The sequence below is a fragment of the Rhinoderma darwinii genome, chromosome 1 (assembly GCF_050947455.1).
Source record: "Rhinoderma darwinii isolate aRhiDar2 chromosome 1, aRhiDar2.hap1, whole genome shotgun sequence".
Classification (NCBI taxonomy): domain Eukaryota; kingdom Metazoa; phylum Chordata; class Amphibia; order Anura; family Rhinodermatidae; genus Rhinoderma; species Rhinoderma darwinii.
Genome location: NC_134687.1, coordinates 72,889,218 through 72,904,555, shown reverse-complemented (window position 1 = coordinate 72,904,555; position 15,338 = coordinate 72,889,218). Strand labels below are relative to the sequence as shown.

At 41.0% G+C, this 15,338-nt stretch overlaps 1 protein-coding gene across 2 annotated transcripts in view; it reads right to left on the bottom strand.

Moving 5' to 3' along the window:
* Positions 1 to 15,338, bottom strand: part of DCUN1D4 (defective in cullin neddylation 1 domain containing 4) — a 71,310-nt gene that overhangs the window by 2,486 nt on the left and 53,486 nt on the right. For both annotated transcript variants that reach the window (XM_075859643.1, XM_075859647.1), the window contains exons 5-10: positions 12,087 to 12,178; positions 10,318 to 10,388; positions 7,523 to 7,614; positions 6,238 to 6,346; positions 4,994 to 5,098; positions 318 to 420 (exon numbers count right to left, since the gene is read on the bottom strand). In XM_075859643.1, coding sequence (XP_075715758.1) covers positions 318 to 420; positions 4,994 to 5,098; positions 6,238 to 6,346; positions 7,523 to 7,614; positions 10,318 to 10,388; positions 12,087 to 12,178 — 572 coding nt within the window. The remainder of the gene's footprint in view (positions 1 to 317; positions 421 to 4,993; positions 5,099 to 6,237; positions 6,347 to 7,522; positions 7,615 to 10,317; positions 10,389 to 12,086; positions 12,179 to 15,338) is intronic.

Genomic DNA, 15,338 nt, shown 5'->3' with positions numbered 1-15,338 from the left:
GATCGGTGGGGTCCAGACGCTGGGACCCTCACTGATCACGAGAACAGGCTTACCTTGCCGGGTGCCCCATTCATCTCTATTGGACTGCCGAAGATAGCGCTCTGCAGCCACATAGAAATAAATGGAGTGGTGGCCAAGGATGCGCACTACCGCTCCATTCCTATGGGGCTCCCACGAACGGCAAGGTAAACCCGTTCTCGTGATCGGTGGGGGTCCCAGCAGTCAGACCCCCACCGACCAGATATTTATCACCTATCCTGTGGATAATAAAGGAGGAACTACCACTACAACTACTAATAATATTGTTTTATACTCACAAGCCCCATCCTCGTCATAATTGTTGAGGTCAAGGTTAATTGTGCGGCTGAACTCTAGAACATTGCACCATTGGTCCTTGTTAATAACTTTGTATTTGGATTGCTGCAAATAAACATTGATAATTTAGTAAGTGACACTGTAGAAGTACCTGGAATTACAAGCAGCACAGACAAGACATGCGACAGACAGAGCTGGTAACACATCAGTTTATATGTCGACGATTTGAAATCTGTGAGAAATGTCTGGTCAAGCTAGAACTAAATAACGGTTTCCCAGCAGTTCTTTTCTGTATTAGAAGAGTGTACATAGAAATGTTTTTATACGGCGGTACAGATTTACTATAGCTGAAATATTCCTTACCACCTGTTTCCCATCTCATATCCTCCTGTTCTATGATTTTGGCTCTGTACTCCAGAACATTGGATTTTACATAAAACCATGACATAGGGCATGTATGTTAATTTATAGTGATCTATACCGGTACTGTTCTGTCTTGTATGCAATACAGATTGTAAGGATCAAAATTGGACACAGTGCTTGGCAATAATAGCCTGAAATCTTAGCCCCATAGGCAGAATCAGAACGTAGGAAAGAGGTGTAATTGACACATAATTCCTAACAACGTGACCATAAAAATTGTTTTTTTTTTTTTTCCTCTTCCAGATTTGCGATTTTAGCAGCCGCCACAAAAATCGGAACATTTGCTTTTACCACCCATTGTACGCTCAATAGGGAAAAACCGCAAAAAAGTGTAACGATTCTGCAGCATAAATGAACATGCAGCAGAATATTAAGCCCCACAGGTCAATTTCTGCACGTTTTCTCAGCCGATTTTTTTCTAAATGAAATCCGTTGTGAAAAATCTGCAGATAATCCCTGACCATACCCAAAGGGGACGTCTCATCAAGCCCTTTCAGAATGCAGCACCTGAGGCCAAGTCAGACTCCAGGCAAGCTGTTTTGCCTTGGAAAGCTGCGGTCAGCCAGGTATTTTCCCTTCAGCGGCCACTGCCGGAAAAATGTAGTATTACATGAGGGCCATTTAGATAAAAGGCTGCCCTTGTAATACCAGGATGGCTCTGGCCCACCAAAACGGGAGATGCTCCTTCAGACAGGCTTTTTGTTCTGTCGCTTAGAGGAACATCCAAAACAGGGTACTCCCCTCTATGTTAATATGCCCTTATAGGGCATATGGGACAAGGGTGGTCTTCATGAGACAACCCCTCTAATTTCTTAAAGGACCAGTGTCACGAAAAAAATATTTTTTATATCAATTTGCTTTTAATGTTTTATTAAAAAATGTTTTATTTATTTGTGTGTTTGTGTTTTACTTTTTTTTATTTTTTAACTTTTTCTTGTCTATGGGGGCTGCCATTTTTTTTCCCATCTCTGTATGTGTCGATTAACGACACACACAGACATGGAATACGGCACATACAGCCCCATAGTGAATGTGAACGGGGCCCGTTCCATCCACTATGCTGTACGCCGTCTGTGTGGAAACGGCGCATGCGCCACTCCCACACAGTCCAAATTGAAGGTCTTCAGCCGAGTGACGTCCAGCACCATTTTCTTGTGGACCGGAAGCCGCGGCCGGACAGTAAGATTACTACTTCCGGTCGCGACTTTCGGAATTGTGCACTTGGAGCGGAGGTAGCAGACGGACCGGAGGGAGCGGTGGCGGCAGGAGCAGGTAAGTTAGGTCGGTGTATGTACGTGTTTTATTGTGTGTTTACTAGTGTATGTAAACCTACTACACTGTGTGTTAGCTAAAAAAAATGGCGACACACAGTGTAGGAGGTTTGACCGTTCAATCCCCTCCTTTCTCCTGGCACTAGCCAGAATAAGGGAGGGGGGGATTCTGTGAGCTCCCTAGAGCGAGTGAGTCTTCTCAAATTTTGCAGCATAAATCAATGTGGTTGCTTTACCACATGCAATGCTGCAATTTTGGGAATTGCTCCATCTAGTGACCAGCACAGGGAAATGTTATAAATTAGATTCTAATTTATATTTCCTGACTCGTGAAAAAATTAAAAAAATTAGAACAATGTTTAATCACTTATACACTAACTGTTTAACTAAAAAAAATAAAAAAATTTCTAGCGACACATTACCTTTAAAGACTAAATGCATTCAAAACTTGAAAATTCCATTGTGACTGCAGATATCCCGATATACCCAATATCCCATTCCAGGAAGCTGTCATTTTTCGAGTGGTTTGCAGGGTCCTCACACTGTAGAGATACTTTAGCTGTCCCTAGGCCTTAGTCAGTTTACACTGAGTTTGTTGGCGTGGATTTTGATGCAGAAACAATGTCACAATTAGCACAAAAAAACGGTCGAAATTGCCTGCCATTTATTTCAATAGAATGCAAAGGTGTTTTTTTCCCAGGTGTTTTCAATCCTCACAGTATTTCCTCATTAGAAAGCACAGGCACAGCTCCACATGCGAGAATCCCACTGTCTGACTCTATAGTAGACAGCATCATAGACTGCTTATCTTCAATGGTGCCGGTCTACCAGGCTAGTAATGGGTTTTAGCTCCTTACTTTTTGTTCCATTAGTCAGTAAAATTCATGCTCAACGGGATTGACAGCCAGACTTTTGTTATCTAGAACACATCACATTCCCATACACACACACTACCGTTCAAAAGTTTGGGGTCACCCAGACAATTTTGTGTTTTCCATGAAATCTCACACTTATATTTATCAAATGAGTTGCAAAATGACTAGAAAATATAGTCAAGACATTGACAAGGTTAGAAATAATGATTTTTATTTTAAATAATAATTTTCTCCTTCAAACTTTGCTTTCGTCAAAGAATGCTCCATTTGCAGCAATTACAGCATTGCAGACCTTTGGCATTCTAGCTGTTAATTTGCTGAGGTAATCGGGAGAAGTTTCACCCCATGCTTCCAGAAGCCCCTCCCACAAGTTGGATTGGCTTGATGGGCACTTCTTGCGTACCATACGGTCAAGCTGCTCCCACAACAGCTCTATGGGGTTGAGATCTGGTGACTGCGCTGGCCACTCCACTACAGATAGAATACCAGCTGCCTGCTTCTTCCCTAAATAGTTCTTGCATAATTTGGAGGTGTGCTTTGGGTCATTGTCCTGTTGTAGGATGAAATTGGCTCCAATCAAGTGCTGTCCACAGGGTATGGCATGGCGTTGCAAAATGGAGTGATAGCCTTCCTTATTCAAAATCCCTTTTACCTTGTACAAATCTCCCACTTTACCAGCACCAAAGCAACCCCAGACCATCACATTACCTCCACCATGCTTGACAGATGGCGTCAGGCACTCTTCCAGCATCTTTTCAGTTGTTCTGCGTCTCACCAATGTTCTTCTGTGTGATCCAAACACCTCAAACTTCGATTCGTCTGTCCATAACACTTTTTTCTAATCTTCCTCTGTCCAATGTCTGTGTGCTTTTGCCCATATTAATCTTTTCCTTTTATTAGCCAGTCTCAGATATGGCTTTTTCTTTGCCACTCTACCCTGAAGGCCAGCATCCCGGAGTCGCCTCTTCACTGTAGACGTTGACACTGGCGTTTTGCGGGTACTATTTAATGAAGCTGCCAGTTGAGGACATGTGAGGCGTCTATTTCTCAAACTAGAGACTCTAATGTACTTGTCTTGCTGCTCAGTTGTGCAGCGGGGCCTCCCACTTTTCTTTCTTCTCTGGTTAGAGCCTGTGTGTGCTGTCCTCTGAAGGGAGTAGTACACACCGTTGTAGGAAATCTTCAGTTTCTTGGCAATTTCTCGCATGAAATAGCCTTCATTTCTAAGAACAAGAATAGACTGTCGGGTTTCACATGAAAGCTCTCTTTTTCTAGCCATTTTGAGAGTTTAATCGAAACCTCAAATGTAATGCTCCAGATTCTCAACTAGCTCAAAGGAAGGTCAGTTTTATAGCTCCTCTAAACAGCAAAACTGTTTACAGTGGTGCTAACATAATTGCACAAGGGTTTTCAAGTGTTTTCTAATCATCCATTAGCCTTCTAACACAGTTAGCAAACACAATGTACCATTAGAACACTGGAGTGATGGTTGCTGGAAATGCGCCCCTATACACCTATGTAGATATTGCATTAAAAACCAGACGTTTGCAGCTAGAATAGTCATTTAGCACATTAACAATGTATAGAGTGTATTTCTGATTAATTTAATGTTATCTACATTGAAAAAAACTGTGCTTTTCTTGCAATTTCTAAGTGACCTTAAACTTTTGAACGGTAGTGTACATCATCAGTTTCTATAAGCATTAAACAAAAAAAATAGATGACGTGAAATCACACTCTATTGTCTGTGCCCTGGTTTTACATTTGTACAGAAGTGGTGATTACCTTTTTACCGTCTATGGGACCCGTTCTTGCTTTTCATAAAAACAGTAAAAATGTAAACCATGTGTGAGGAGCAATATCTGAAGTGAATGCTGTGAACACTAGAATCTATTTAATGTCTCAAGACAAGCTCACCATTTATGCAAATGGGAAATACAACAGTGCCCCCTACAGCAGCTCCGCAGACTTCAGAGAGACTGAGAATGTACAGGTGATGGTAGAGCTCAAAAGCTATGCACTTATTTTTGCACTTATTTATATTATTTTAATCTTTGTGAAAACTTTTACAACATTTGGTAAATGACAGTAGATTGAACAGTACCATACCTCTAGAAACTGATGAAACACTGGAAACAGAGGCCATGTTTTTCCTAATAAGAGCCCTAACATACACTTTGCTGTATTCATATCTAGGCTCCGCTGATCTTTTTCCTAGAACATAACATTACATAAAAATGAGAACAGGCTCGAAGAAATAAGGAAACAACATCACAAGCACACAGCTGAACCTGCCATCCTCTTATACAATTGGAGATGTAATAGCAGTAGCCAATAGTAAAGTACGTGTAGTATTACTTACAAGAAGCGACTTCTCCAGCAAGTACAAAGTACTATTATATGGACTGAATATACCGGAATAAAGTCTGATCTAATGTAAATCTATTTTTTGCAAAATAAAAGGGGGTTCCATCAATAGGGCACCAGAAGTCAGGGTGGCCAATGTCCTGATCAAACAAGTCCAGATGCTTATTTTGTCAGTTACAGAAAAACCAAAAGGCAATTGGTCAGCAGATGTGACCCCCCCCCCCCTCCATAAGGTGTTAAGAATGCTGAATAGGTCTTGGGGAAAGCAGTTTTTAACGTCCCTAGGTTTGCTTCTGCATCATTCTAGTCCTTTGCAGGAAACGCCAATCAAGAGCGGAGCAGAGGGGGTTTGGGAGATGTGCTTTGCCACCAATAAACCAGGGCACTGCCCTGAATAAGGAATGGCTGCCGGACTCTTTAGGCTTCATTAGCATGCGACGCGTGTATGAATAAAACATCATTTTCTGAGGTATGCTTACATTATCAGAGCAAACACAAACTGCTTTTGTGATCACTACCTTATGGGGGGGTCAGATCAGCTGATAGATTCCCTTAAATTTCCCCACTGGGAATTAACATAGGGATCTGCTCGTCCAGGACATTGTCATGGTCCTAGCCCCTGGACTCCAACATTTTGGATCTTTTGACACGTTTGATTAATATCTCAGATGATCCTAACATTCAAATATGCCTTTAAGAAAAACAAATGCTTTAATAACCTTTACAAATTAAATTGGCTGAATGTACACACATTCCTTATTAAAAATACCGTTACATTTATTTAATCCAACACCATTGGGATCTGGTGTCAGATTTTTAGAAAGTCATAGAAAAGTACGTAAAACTCAGTTTCTCTTTATCAGAGGAATTTTCTTATTGGTTATCTCCGCTCAGTCTTAGGCTTCTGATCTAGTGAAACTCTGCATTATATTGCAGTTTTGCACAAGTAGCTCCAATATGACCTATCTAATAAAAATGTTACTTACCCGTGCAAAATCAAAAGCATATCTATAAATAAGTTTAAAATTAGCTGGCTCATTTAATAAAGATCTCAAGTAATCCAAAGTATTCCTAAGTTTCTCAGTGGCGTCACATCTGAAAGAGAATGCACAATCTGAGTTTTGTCTGTTGCAATGTGAGACAGTTTCATACAAGCAGTTACACTGTAAGGACCTGCTAGAAATGATGCGATGGAGAGTCTCGCCACTATTGCACTAAAGGAAGTGATCAAAAAATGCCCCGATATTAACAAACAATCTAGTAAATAGTTCATAGAAAACTCCACTGGGTAACGAATTTATCATCCTTGGAGAAAAATGCCGCAGAAAAGCCAGTGAACTGGCCCTATTCCAATAATAAGCACTGGAATATAAATTATACTTCACGGTCTTAAAGTATCACTCTGGTCAAAAATGAAAAATCAGCCATCACATGTTTATTTGTGTTTCTTACTTTTACATAATAAAGTCTTTGTGTTTCCTGCGGTTTACGGTTAATACTCATTGTAAAACTGGCAGTTAGAAATGATGCGTCATTGAGCCTGATTAAAAAAAAAAATTAGGGATTTCCACAAGACCCATCATCGCTGGTGTTCTATTAGTGTCCTGCAGGGGGAGGGGGGTCATTATTGTAAAACTATGCGGTTCTGTTTGGGTATATTGTCTACACCGACACCCAAGCGGTTCAGGACAGCGCTGCTCTGTCATGGCAGTACAGGCTTGAGCTGTGTTCTAGTAGGGGACACCAGGCGATCTCTGTAACGGCACCATTCATGTACATGAAACTTCGAGGCTCGTAGAGCCATGAAAAGCGGACTCTTTCGTTTTTGACCGGAGTGACCCTTTAAAGCAGATCGGTCATTAGAATACGTTGACCCAAACAGGTCTGCTGGGCTATATTAAATATAACAAATGGCAGTAAAAATATATTGTGCCATTTGGTTAATAGTCGCTAAGAAAGAATACAGCAAAATCCTAGTTATCCACCAAAGTCCACTGTATTCATGAGGGCGCTACGTCTTATTAACTATGGATGGCCGCTGCATATAAAGGCAGTTATGCAGTGGTCATCAATCATCGGTTAGAGGGACGGGGGGCGCTATCCACATTTTAACACACACACACACACATATACATACTATATATATATATATATATATATATATATATATATATATATATAAATAAAATGAATACAAGCATTAGGTGACTGTACTGTAAACGCAGAGTAGTAGGTAATATGTTAACACACCATGAATAAATATGCACTTACTGTAGGGAAGTCATTCCTTTTAACCATTCTTGTAAGGTAAAGTAGCCCATATTTTGTGCATCCAGTTTCCAGGCTAGAACAAGCATAACTACCTGTGGTATAGTAAAAGTTTACAATGAGTGGCTGCCTATAGAATAGTTTCCGTAACCACACAAGGGAACCAATTAATCAAATGCCTGAACGCCTCCAATCCCTCACTTTGCCCTTAAGGGAACAAATATAAAAAAATTAACCCAACTAAAAAAATAACATCACATGAGGTGACAGCTTTGAATGTGAATTACTTTCCTTTAATATCTATGCTGGATTTATATTAGTGGTTGTTTTTATACTACTGCATTAGAGGGCGCTATTCAACATCAGCTTATTAAAAGAGTTATTTCAGCGGGTTCCTACCCGCTGAGCTGATGGCCATGAGTTTGGCTGCTGGGTCACCTGGGAAAGCCACTGGCCAAGGAGGGGTCCCTTCATCTATGACATCCATATGCCCTACAAAGCACATAATCGCCAGGGGTTGTCTTAAAGGCTATGTATGTTTTTTTGTTCTTTAATAAAAATGTCTATCAGTGTGTTTGGTGCAACTTTCTAAATATTTTTTATTAAAAATACATTTTTACTTTTTGAGATGTACCGGGAAGCTGGAAAAAAAAATAATCAGAATAGGGTGGAATTGGAAAAAATAGCAGTTCCGCCTTTTACTTATGGGTTTCTTTTTTACGGTGTTCAATGTACGGTGAAAATGACACATTACCTTTAGGGTATGTGCACACACACTAATTACGTCCGTAATTGATGGACGTATTTCGGCCGCAAGTACCGGACCGAACACAGTGCCGGGAGCCGGGCTCCTAGCATCATACAAATGTACGATGCTAGGAGTCCCTGCCTCTCCGTGGAACTACTGTCCCGTACTGAAAACATGATTACAGTACGGGATAGTTGTCCTGCAGCGAGGCAGGGACTCCTAGCATCGTACATAACTATGATGCTAGGAGCCCGGCTCCCTGCACTGTGTTCGGTCCGGTACTTGCGGCCGAAATACGTCCGTAAATTACGGACGTAATTAGTGTGTGTGCACATACCCTTATTCTGCGGGTCAGTACGATCATGGTGATTTATAGTTTTAGTTATGTTTTAGTACCTTTAAAAAAATGTTACTTTTTTTATATTTCTGTGTACAGAGACGTGTAAGGCGACATTTTGTACGTGGCAAGATGTCGTTTTCATTAATACCATTTGGGGGAATGTCTGGCATTTAGATCACTTTTTATAAAAAAAATTTGTGGGGGTTGAAGTGGCAAAAAAACTGGGATTCTGCCATTTTGACCTTATTTACCGCTACGACGTTCACCGTATTGGATAAATACTTTTATAGTTCGGGCATTTTTGGACGTGGCGATACCGAATGTATTAGTTTATTTTTTTAAATTTACTTTTATATGTTTTTTTTAAAAAACGTTTTTACTTTTTTTTAAACTTTTATTTAGCCCCCCCTAGGGGGGTTTGAACCTGCGATCATTAGATCCCTTATGCCATAAAATTGCAATATCACAATATTGCAGTCTATGGCAAAATTATTGCATTGCTATTGAGACCTGCCACAGGCAGATCTCAATAGCAATCTTCCTATAGCAGGGCTGGGAGAGTTCACAAGGCTCCCAGCTGCTATGGGAGTACACCAGCTACCGCGATCTCGCCATGCAAGAGCAGGTGACCGGCCCCAAAGTGAAAGGGGCATTAAAAAACCCTCAGATGCCGGTGGTCACATCTGACACCAGCATCTGAGCGGTTAAATGTTTGCGACCAGAAATTTATTTGATCGCAAGCATTGCCGCTGGGTCCCAGCTGTGTAACACAGCAGAGACCCGGCGGCTATGGCACCCGCTCTGCTTCTGAGTGGGCGCCATCTTTAAATACCCATTCCTGACGTAAATAGACATATTAGCAAAGGGAAAGGGTTATAAAAAAAATTCAAAGGGTGTACATAGCCTTTAATGTTCGTAACAACCCTTTATATGAAAGGAATGCTTAGCCATCCTATCGGTTAGATACATATGCTATGAATTAATTGTTCTATCTATTTATAGGGAGATCGAGAGCAAAAACCACGGCGCCACATGGTGTAGGTCAATAAGATAGGCAGGTGAAGGAATAAAAAACCATGCTCACCAAATAGCCAAAGGTAGTTCGCATTAGAGGTCCACAGGTGCTGCTGCCAGATCCGAACCGGTTTACACAGGTAACCGCTTGGTACGATGAATGGGTGAATGGAGAAAAAGGATCTGTAATGGCGCTGCTACGCGGCATTGAAACGCGTAGCCACCTTGTACAATTAAAATTCGTTGTTATAGAACCGATTCTTCGTGTTTTCTCCTCGTCCTACCGCGTAGCAGCGCCATTACAGATCCTTTTTCTCCATTCACCCATTCATCTATTTATAGGAGGATCTTTAAACTGGCGTTACAAAAATCACCATACCAGTCATGTGAAAGACAGTCCATGAAAGAAGACAATGTCGAGCTAAAACGATCGTCATGGCTAATGGGATATCTAGATTATTAAAAAACAGCATGTTTTTCTGTTTACCAGACCCTGGGGGACATTTATAAAAACTAGAGCAGATGCTGGCTTCCACTTTGTAGCCTCTCAGAATGATGGCTGATGTCAGATAGATCGCCTGCTCTTATTTAAACTCATTTGAAAACACAAAGCCCGTAACTAGTAAAATAACTATATGGTTTTTGTTTTTTTGATTGTTTTTTTAATTACAAGTTAATATAAAAAATAAGCCTTACATTTTCAGGTTCTACACCAATATCTTCACAAAACTTCTCCATTCCCTCTGGACCTACTATGTCATCAGTTCCTGTAAAAAGAAGTAGACAATTTTATCACAAATTCCATGGTCACAAATATTGAGCTGTATGTAGTTAGTTGTTCTTCTGACAAATGATGTAGCATAAATCAGTTCACTCTCCCATCCCGTTCTTGTACCAGTGTGCCAGTCAAATTAAGAAATTTGCCAACTTTTGAACTGTAGTAAGATTAACTGTAATTGATTTAGCCAGAATACCCCTTTAAGGATGCTACTCACAAACCAAACTTGTGAAGAGGTGATTTTGCAATGCTAGACAGGTGTTGAAATGAAAGGGATAGTTCTGTCAAAATGATCTTCCAACAGGTCATAGATACATATGAGAATATCATATTGGTGAAGTTGTACCACCATCGTTTCATGAATGAAAGAGACCTATAGAGTGCTGAACAGAACACATTTTTAATAAAACAAGTTCTAATAAAACGGACACTGATTTCAATGGGCCTTTGCTTAGATTGTTAGGTCAGATTTTCATTAACAGATCTCGAAGCAGTACCAATGGGACTTAAAGAGGCTCTGTCACCAGATTTTGCAACCCCTATCTGCTATTGCAGCAGATAGGCGCTGCAATGTAGATTACAGTAACGTTTTTATTTTTAAAAAACGAGCATTTTTGGCCAAGTTATGACCATTTTTGTATTTATGCAAATGAGGCTTGCAAAAGTACAACTGGGCGTGTATTATGTGCGTACATCGGGGCGTGTATTCTGTGCGTACATCGGGGCGTTTTTACTACTATTACTAGCTGGGCGTTCTGATGAGAAGTAACATCCACTTCTCTTCAGAACGCCCAGCTTCTGGCAGTGCAGATCTGTGACGTCACTCACAGGTCCTGCATCGTGTCAGCCACATCGGCACCAGAGGCTACAGTTGATTCTGCAGCAGCATCAGCGTTTGCAGGTAAGTAGCTACATCGATTTACCTGCAAACGCCGATGCTGCTGCAGAATCATCTGTAGCCTCTGGTGCCGATGTGTCCTCGCTCGACTGACACGATGCAGGACCTGGGGAAGTGACGTCACAGCGTGATCTCTCGAGAACACGGCTGTGTCTGCACTGCCAGAAGCTGGGCGTTGTGAAGAGAAGTGGATGATACTTCTCGTCAGAAAGCCCAGCTAGTAAAAGTAGTAAACACGCCCCGATGTACGCACATAATACACGCCCAGTTGTACTTTTACTTTTCAACACGCCCAGTTGTACTTTTGCAAGCCTCATTTGCATAAATACAAAAATGGCCATAACTTGGCCAAAAATGCTCGTTTTTTAAAAATAAAAACGTTACTGTAATCTACATTGCAGCGCCTATCTGCTGCAATAGCAGATAGGGGCTGCAAAATCTGGTGACAGAGCCTCTTTAAAAGGGTTCGGGTATGCCCTATCTACTTCATGGTTGTGCCTTCATTTCAATGGGGGCCATGTAACCCTCCCCAGAAATGTGCAGGCGCTGGCAGCTACCCCTGGCAATAACAGTTTATTACAGGGGTTTTCATAAGCCAGACATCTGTCAATCAGCTAAGCGCCAGGAATAATACATTTAGAAAGAGGGATAATTCTATAGAAACCTATTGTTTTGGAAATGAGTGGGCGATCACCGACAAATCTTCTCCCATGCATCTATGACTTATGAGAAAAAAAAAAAAAACATTTTTAAATGTATAACTGTATTAAAAAAAAAGCGAGACCATACCTGCATATTCATAAAACCATTCTAGGCACCTCTTGCTTGAAAAAGCTTCTTCCTCTGCTCTTATTCTGGAAGAGTCATATTTCTTATACATTCTTAAAGGTAAAATGTAGAGAGATAATGTTCAGTAACATAGCTGGGGGGGGTTACAAGTAGTAATCTTTCTTCCGGCATTTCTCTTGCCTGCCTGCCTATTTTCTAACTGAGCACTTACTGTCCACGCACATGTTTTTACTGCTGCAAAGCCCAGTGAACTGCCAATGTTGAACCCGCAGATAAAACAAGCCAATTACTGAGGCTCTAGTAACTGCAATGAATGCAAAGGACTCAGAACGATGGAAGAAAAAAAATGTAATAGAAAATCCGTGGAGAATTACTAAAATATTGCATTTTACTTGTTCACATGGAGTTATTTTAGGGCAGAAAAAGCAGATGCGTAACCTGCGTCAAAAACATTTTTTTTTTTACATGGTATTTCATGAACGGGTATTTTGACGTGTTTTTTTTTTTAATGGAGATTTTTTAAATACCTGTAACCTTTTGGGGTGTGTTTAAAAATATACTGGCATAAGGTCAATAAGGTGGCTCTATATCACTGGGTACCAAGGTGAAGCGGGACAGAACAAGCCCAGAGGGACCTAGAACTCAAACTGATTAAATTGAACATGCTCAGTCGCTTTCTCCGACAAGCGATCAAAGACAACAAGCTCCAATTAGATGCCGTTTTGACAGATCATACTAAAAAAGCAATACGGCGGACTCAGTCCAGATACAATAAATGGGCAAATAAGCCTGATAGGTTACTTGCCCAACAGCTGAGGGATCGACAGAGGCTGAAGAACGTTTATAAAATCCATACTGAAGTGGATAGGACCACCACTAATCCAGATATTTAACAGTCCTGGCACAAAGTTTGCTGCTTCAGTGTTTTTAGATCTTTTAGTCAGATGTTTCTATGGTATACTGAAGTACAATTATAAGAGTTTCATAGGTTTTCAAACTTTTGACGAATACATCAAGTTTATCCAAATATCTAATATTTACAGTATTGACCCTACTTTTTTAAAAACGTCGACAAATCGCCCGGGCATGCCAGATATCGACTTCAGGGCCAAATCCTGACTGATGGCAACCCATTCTTGCCTAATCAGTGCTTGGAGTTTATCAAAATTTCAGTGTTTTGTTTATCCACCCGCTTTTTGAGGATTGACCATAGGTTTTCAATGGTATTGAGATCTTGGGAATTTCCTGGCCATGGACCCAAAATTTCAATGTTTTGTTCACCGTTCCACTTATCACTTTTGCCTTGTGACATGGTGCTCCATCATGCAGGAGAAAGCATTTTGCATCACCAAATTGCTCAAGGATCGTTGGGAGAAGTTGCTCTTGGAGGGTGTTTAGATACCATTCTTTATTCACGGAAGTGTTCTTAGGCAAATTTATGAGTAAGCCCACTCCCTTGGATGAAAAGCAACCCCACACATGAATGGTCTCAGGATGCTATACTGTTGGCACAGGACTCATTGTAGCGCTCACCTTTTCTTCTCTGCACAATCAATATTCAAGATGTCCCGGTCTGAAGGGGGCCTCCTCAGATCAAACAACCTTACTCCAGTCCTATGCAGTCCAATCCCTGTACTTCCTGCAGAATCTCAGTCTGTCCTTGATGTTTTTTCTTGGAAAAGTGGCTTCTTTTGCTTGAGAAGTGGCTTCTATTGCTTGAGAAGTGGCTTCTATTGCTTGAGAAGTGGCTTCTTTTGCTTGAGAAGTGGCTTCTTTTGCTTCACTTGTTGACACCAGGCCAGCCTCCGAAAGCCTTCGCCTCACTGTTCGTGCAGGTGCACTGACACCTGCCTGCTTCCAATACTGAACAAGCTCTGCACTGGTGTTTAACCGATCCCCTAGCTGAATCCCCTTTAGGAGATGGCCCTGGCACTTGCTGGACTTTCATTGGCGCCCTAAAGCCTTCTTCACAGCAATTGAACCTCTCTCGTTGAAGTTCTTGATGATCGGATAAATGCTTGATTTAGGGGCAATGTTACAAGCAGCAATGTCCTTGCGAGTAAAGACCTTTTGATGCAAAGCAATGATGACTGCATGTGTTTCCTTGGAGGTAACCATGGTTAACAGAAGAAGACAATTTTTTCTAGTAGCAATCGATTCAAATCAGCATGACAGAGTAATATCCATTGCCTTGTCCTCGGTAACACTTTCTACTGAGCTAACGGGATGATCACTGAAATAATGTTAGCAGGTAATTTTGAGGCAGGGCTGAAATGCAGTGGAAACGGGGTTTTTGTGATTAAGTTAATTTTCATGGCAGGAAGAACTTTGTTATGAAGAGTGATGAGATGAATTGCAATCTAGAGATAATGCAAATTGGCACCAAAAAAAAAAAAAACGGAAGCAGCAAATCAAAATTTGTGTCAGTCTGAAAAGTTTTGGCAAGGACTGTATAGAAAGTTTTTAAAGAGTATTACCACAAGTTTTACAATCCAGCGCACAGTTCCCCTTCTCATTCCTAGACTCATTACCCACGCTAAAGACATTCTAACCAAGGAGATATCAGTAGAGGAAGTCAAGGATTTTCTCAAACATCTTAAATTAGGTAAGGCACCGGGCCCTGAAATATTAGAAACTTAGTTCTATTTTATCACCATATATTACAAGATTTTGTAACAAATTGTTCAGAGGCCATTCAATGCCGGTGAAATTCTTAGATGCTATGATCACTGAATTACCTAAACAGAATAAGGACACACTCTCCCCATCCAATTACCGCCCTATATCCCTTCTCAACTTAGATGCAAACATTTTTATGCCAATTTTAGCCCATATATTAAATACTCTTCCTCCAGATCTGATTTATAGGACCAGGTTGGGTTTATTTCCTTAGAGTGGGTGCTATCTACAGGGGGGCTGTCTGGCATTACCTACAGGGAGTACTGTGGCATATACAGAGGGCACTGCAGCTTTATCTACAGGGGGGTGTGTGGCACTATCTACAGAGGGCACTGCAGCATTATCTATAGGGGCTGTGTGTCACTGTATACAGAGGGCACTGTGGCATTATCTACAGGGGGTGTGTGGCACTATATACAGAGAGCAGTGTGGCACTATCTACAGAGGGAACTGTGGCATTATCTACAGGGGGGGGTGGCACTATATACAGGGGGCACTGTTTCATTATCTACACATGAAATGCATCTGTTTTAAAAAATTTGTCAAAAACGTAAAACACCGACACGGAACGGA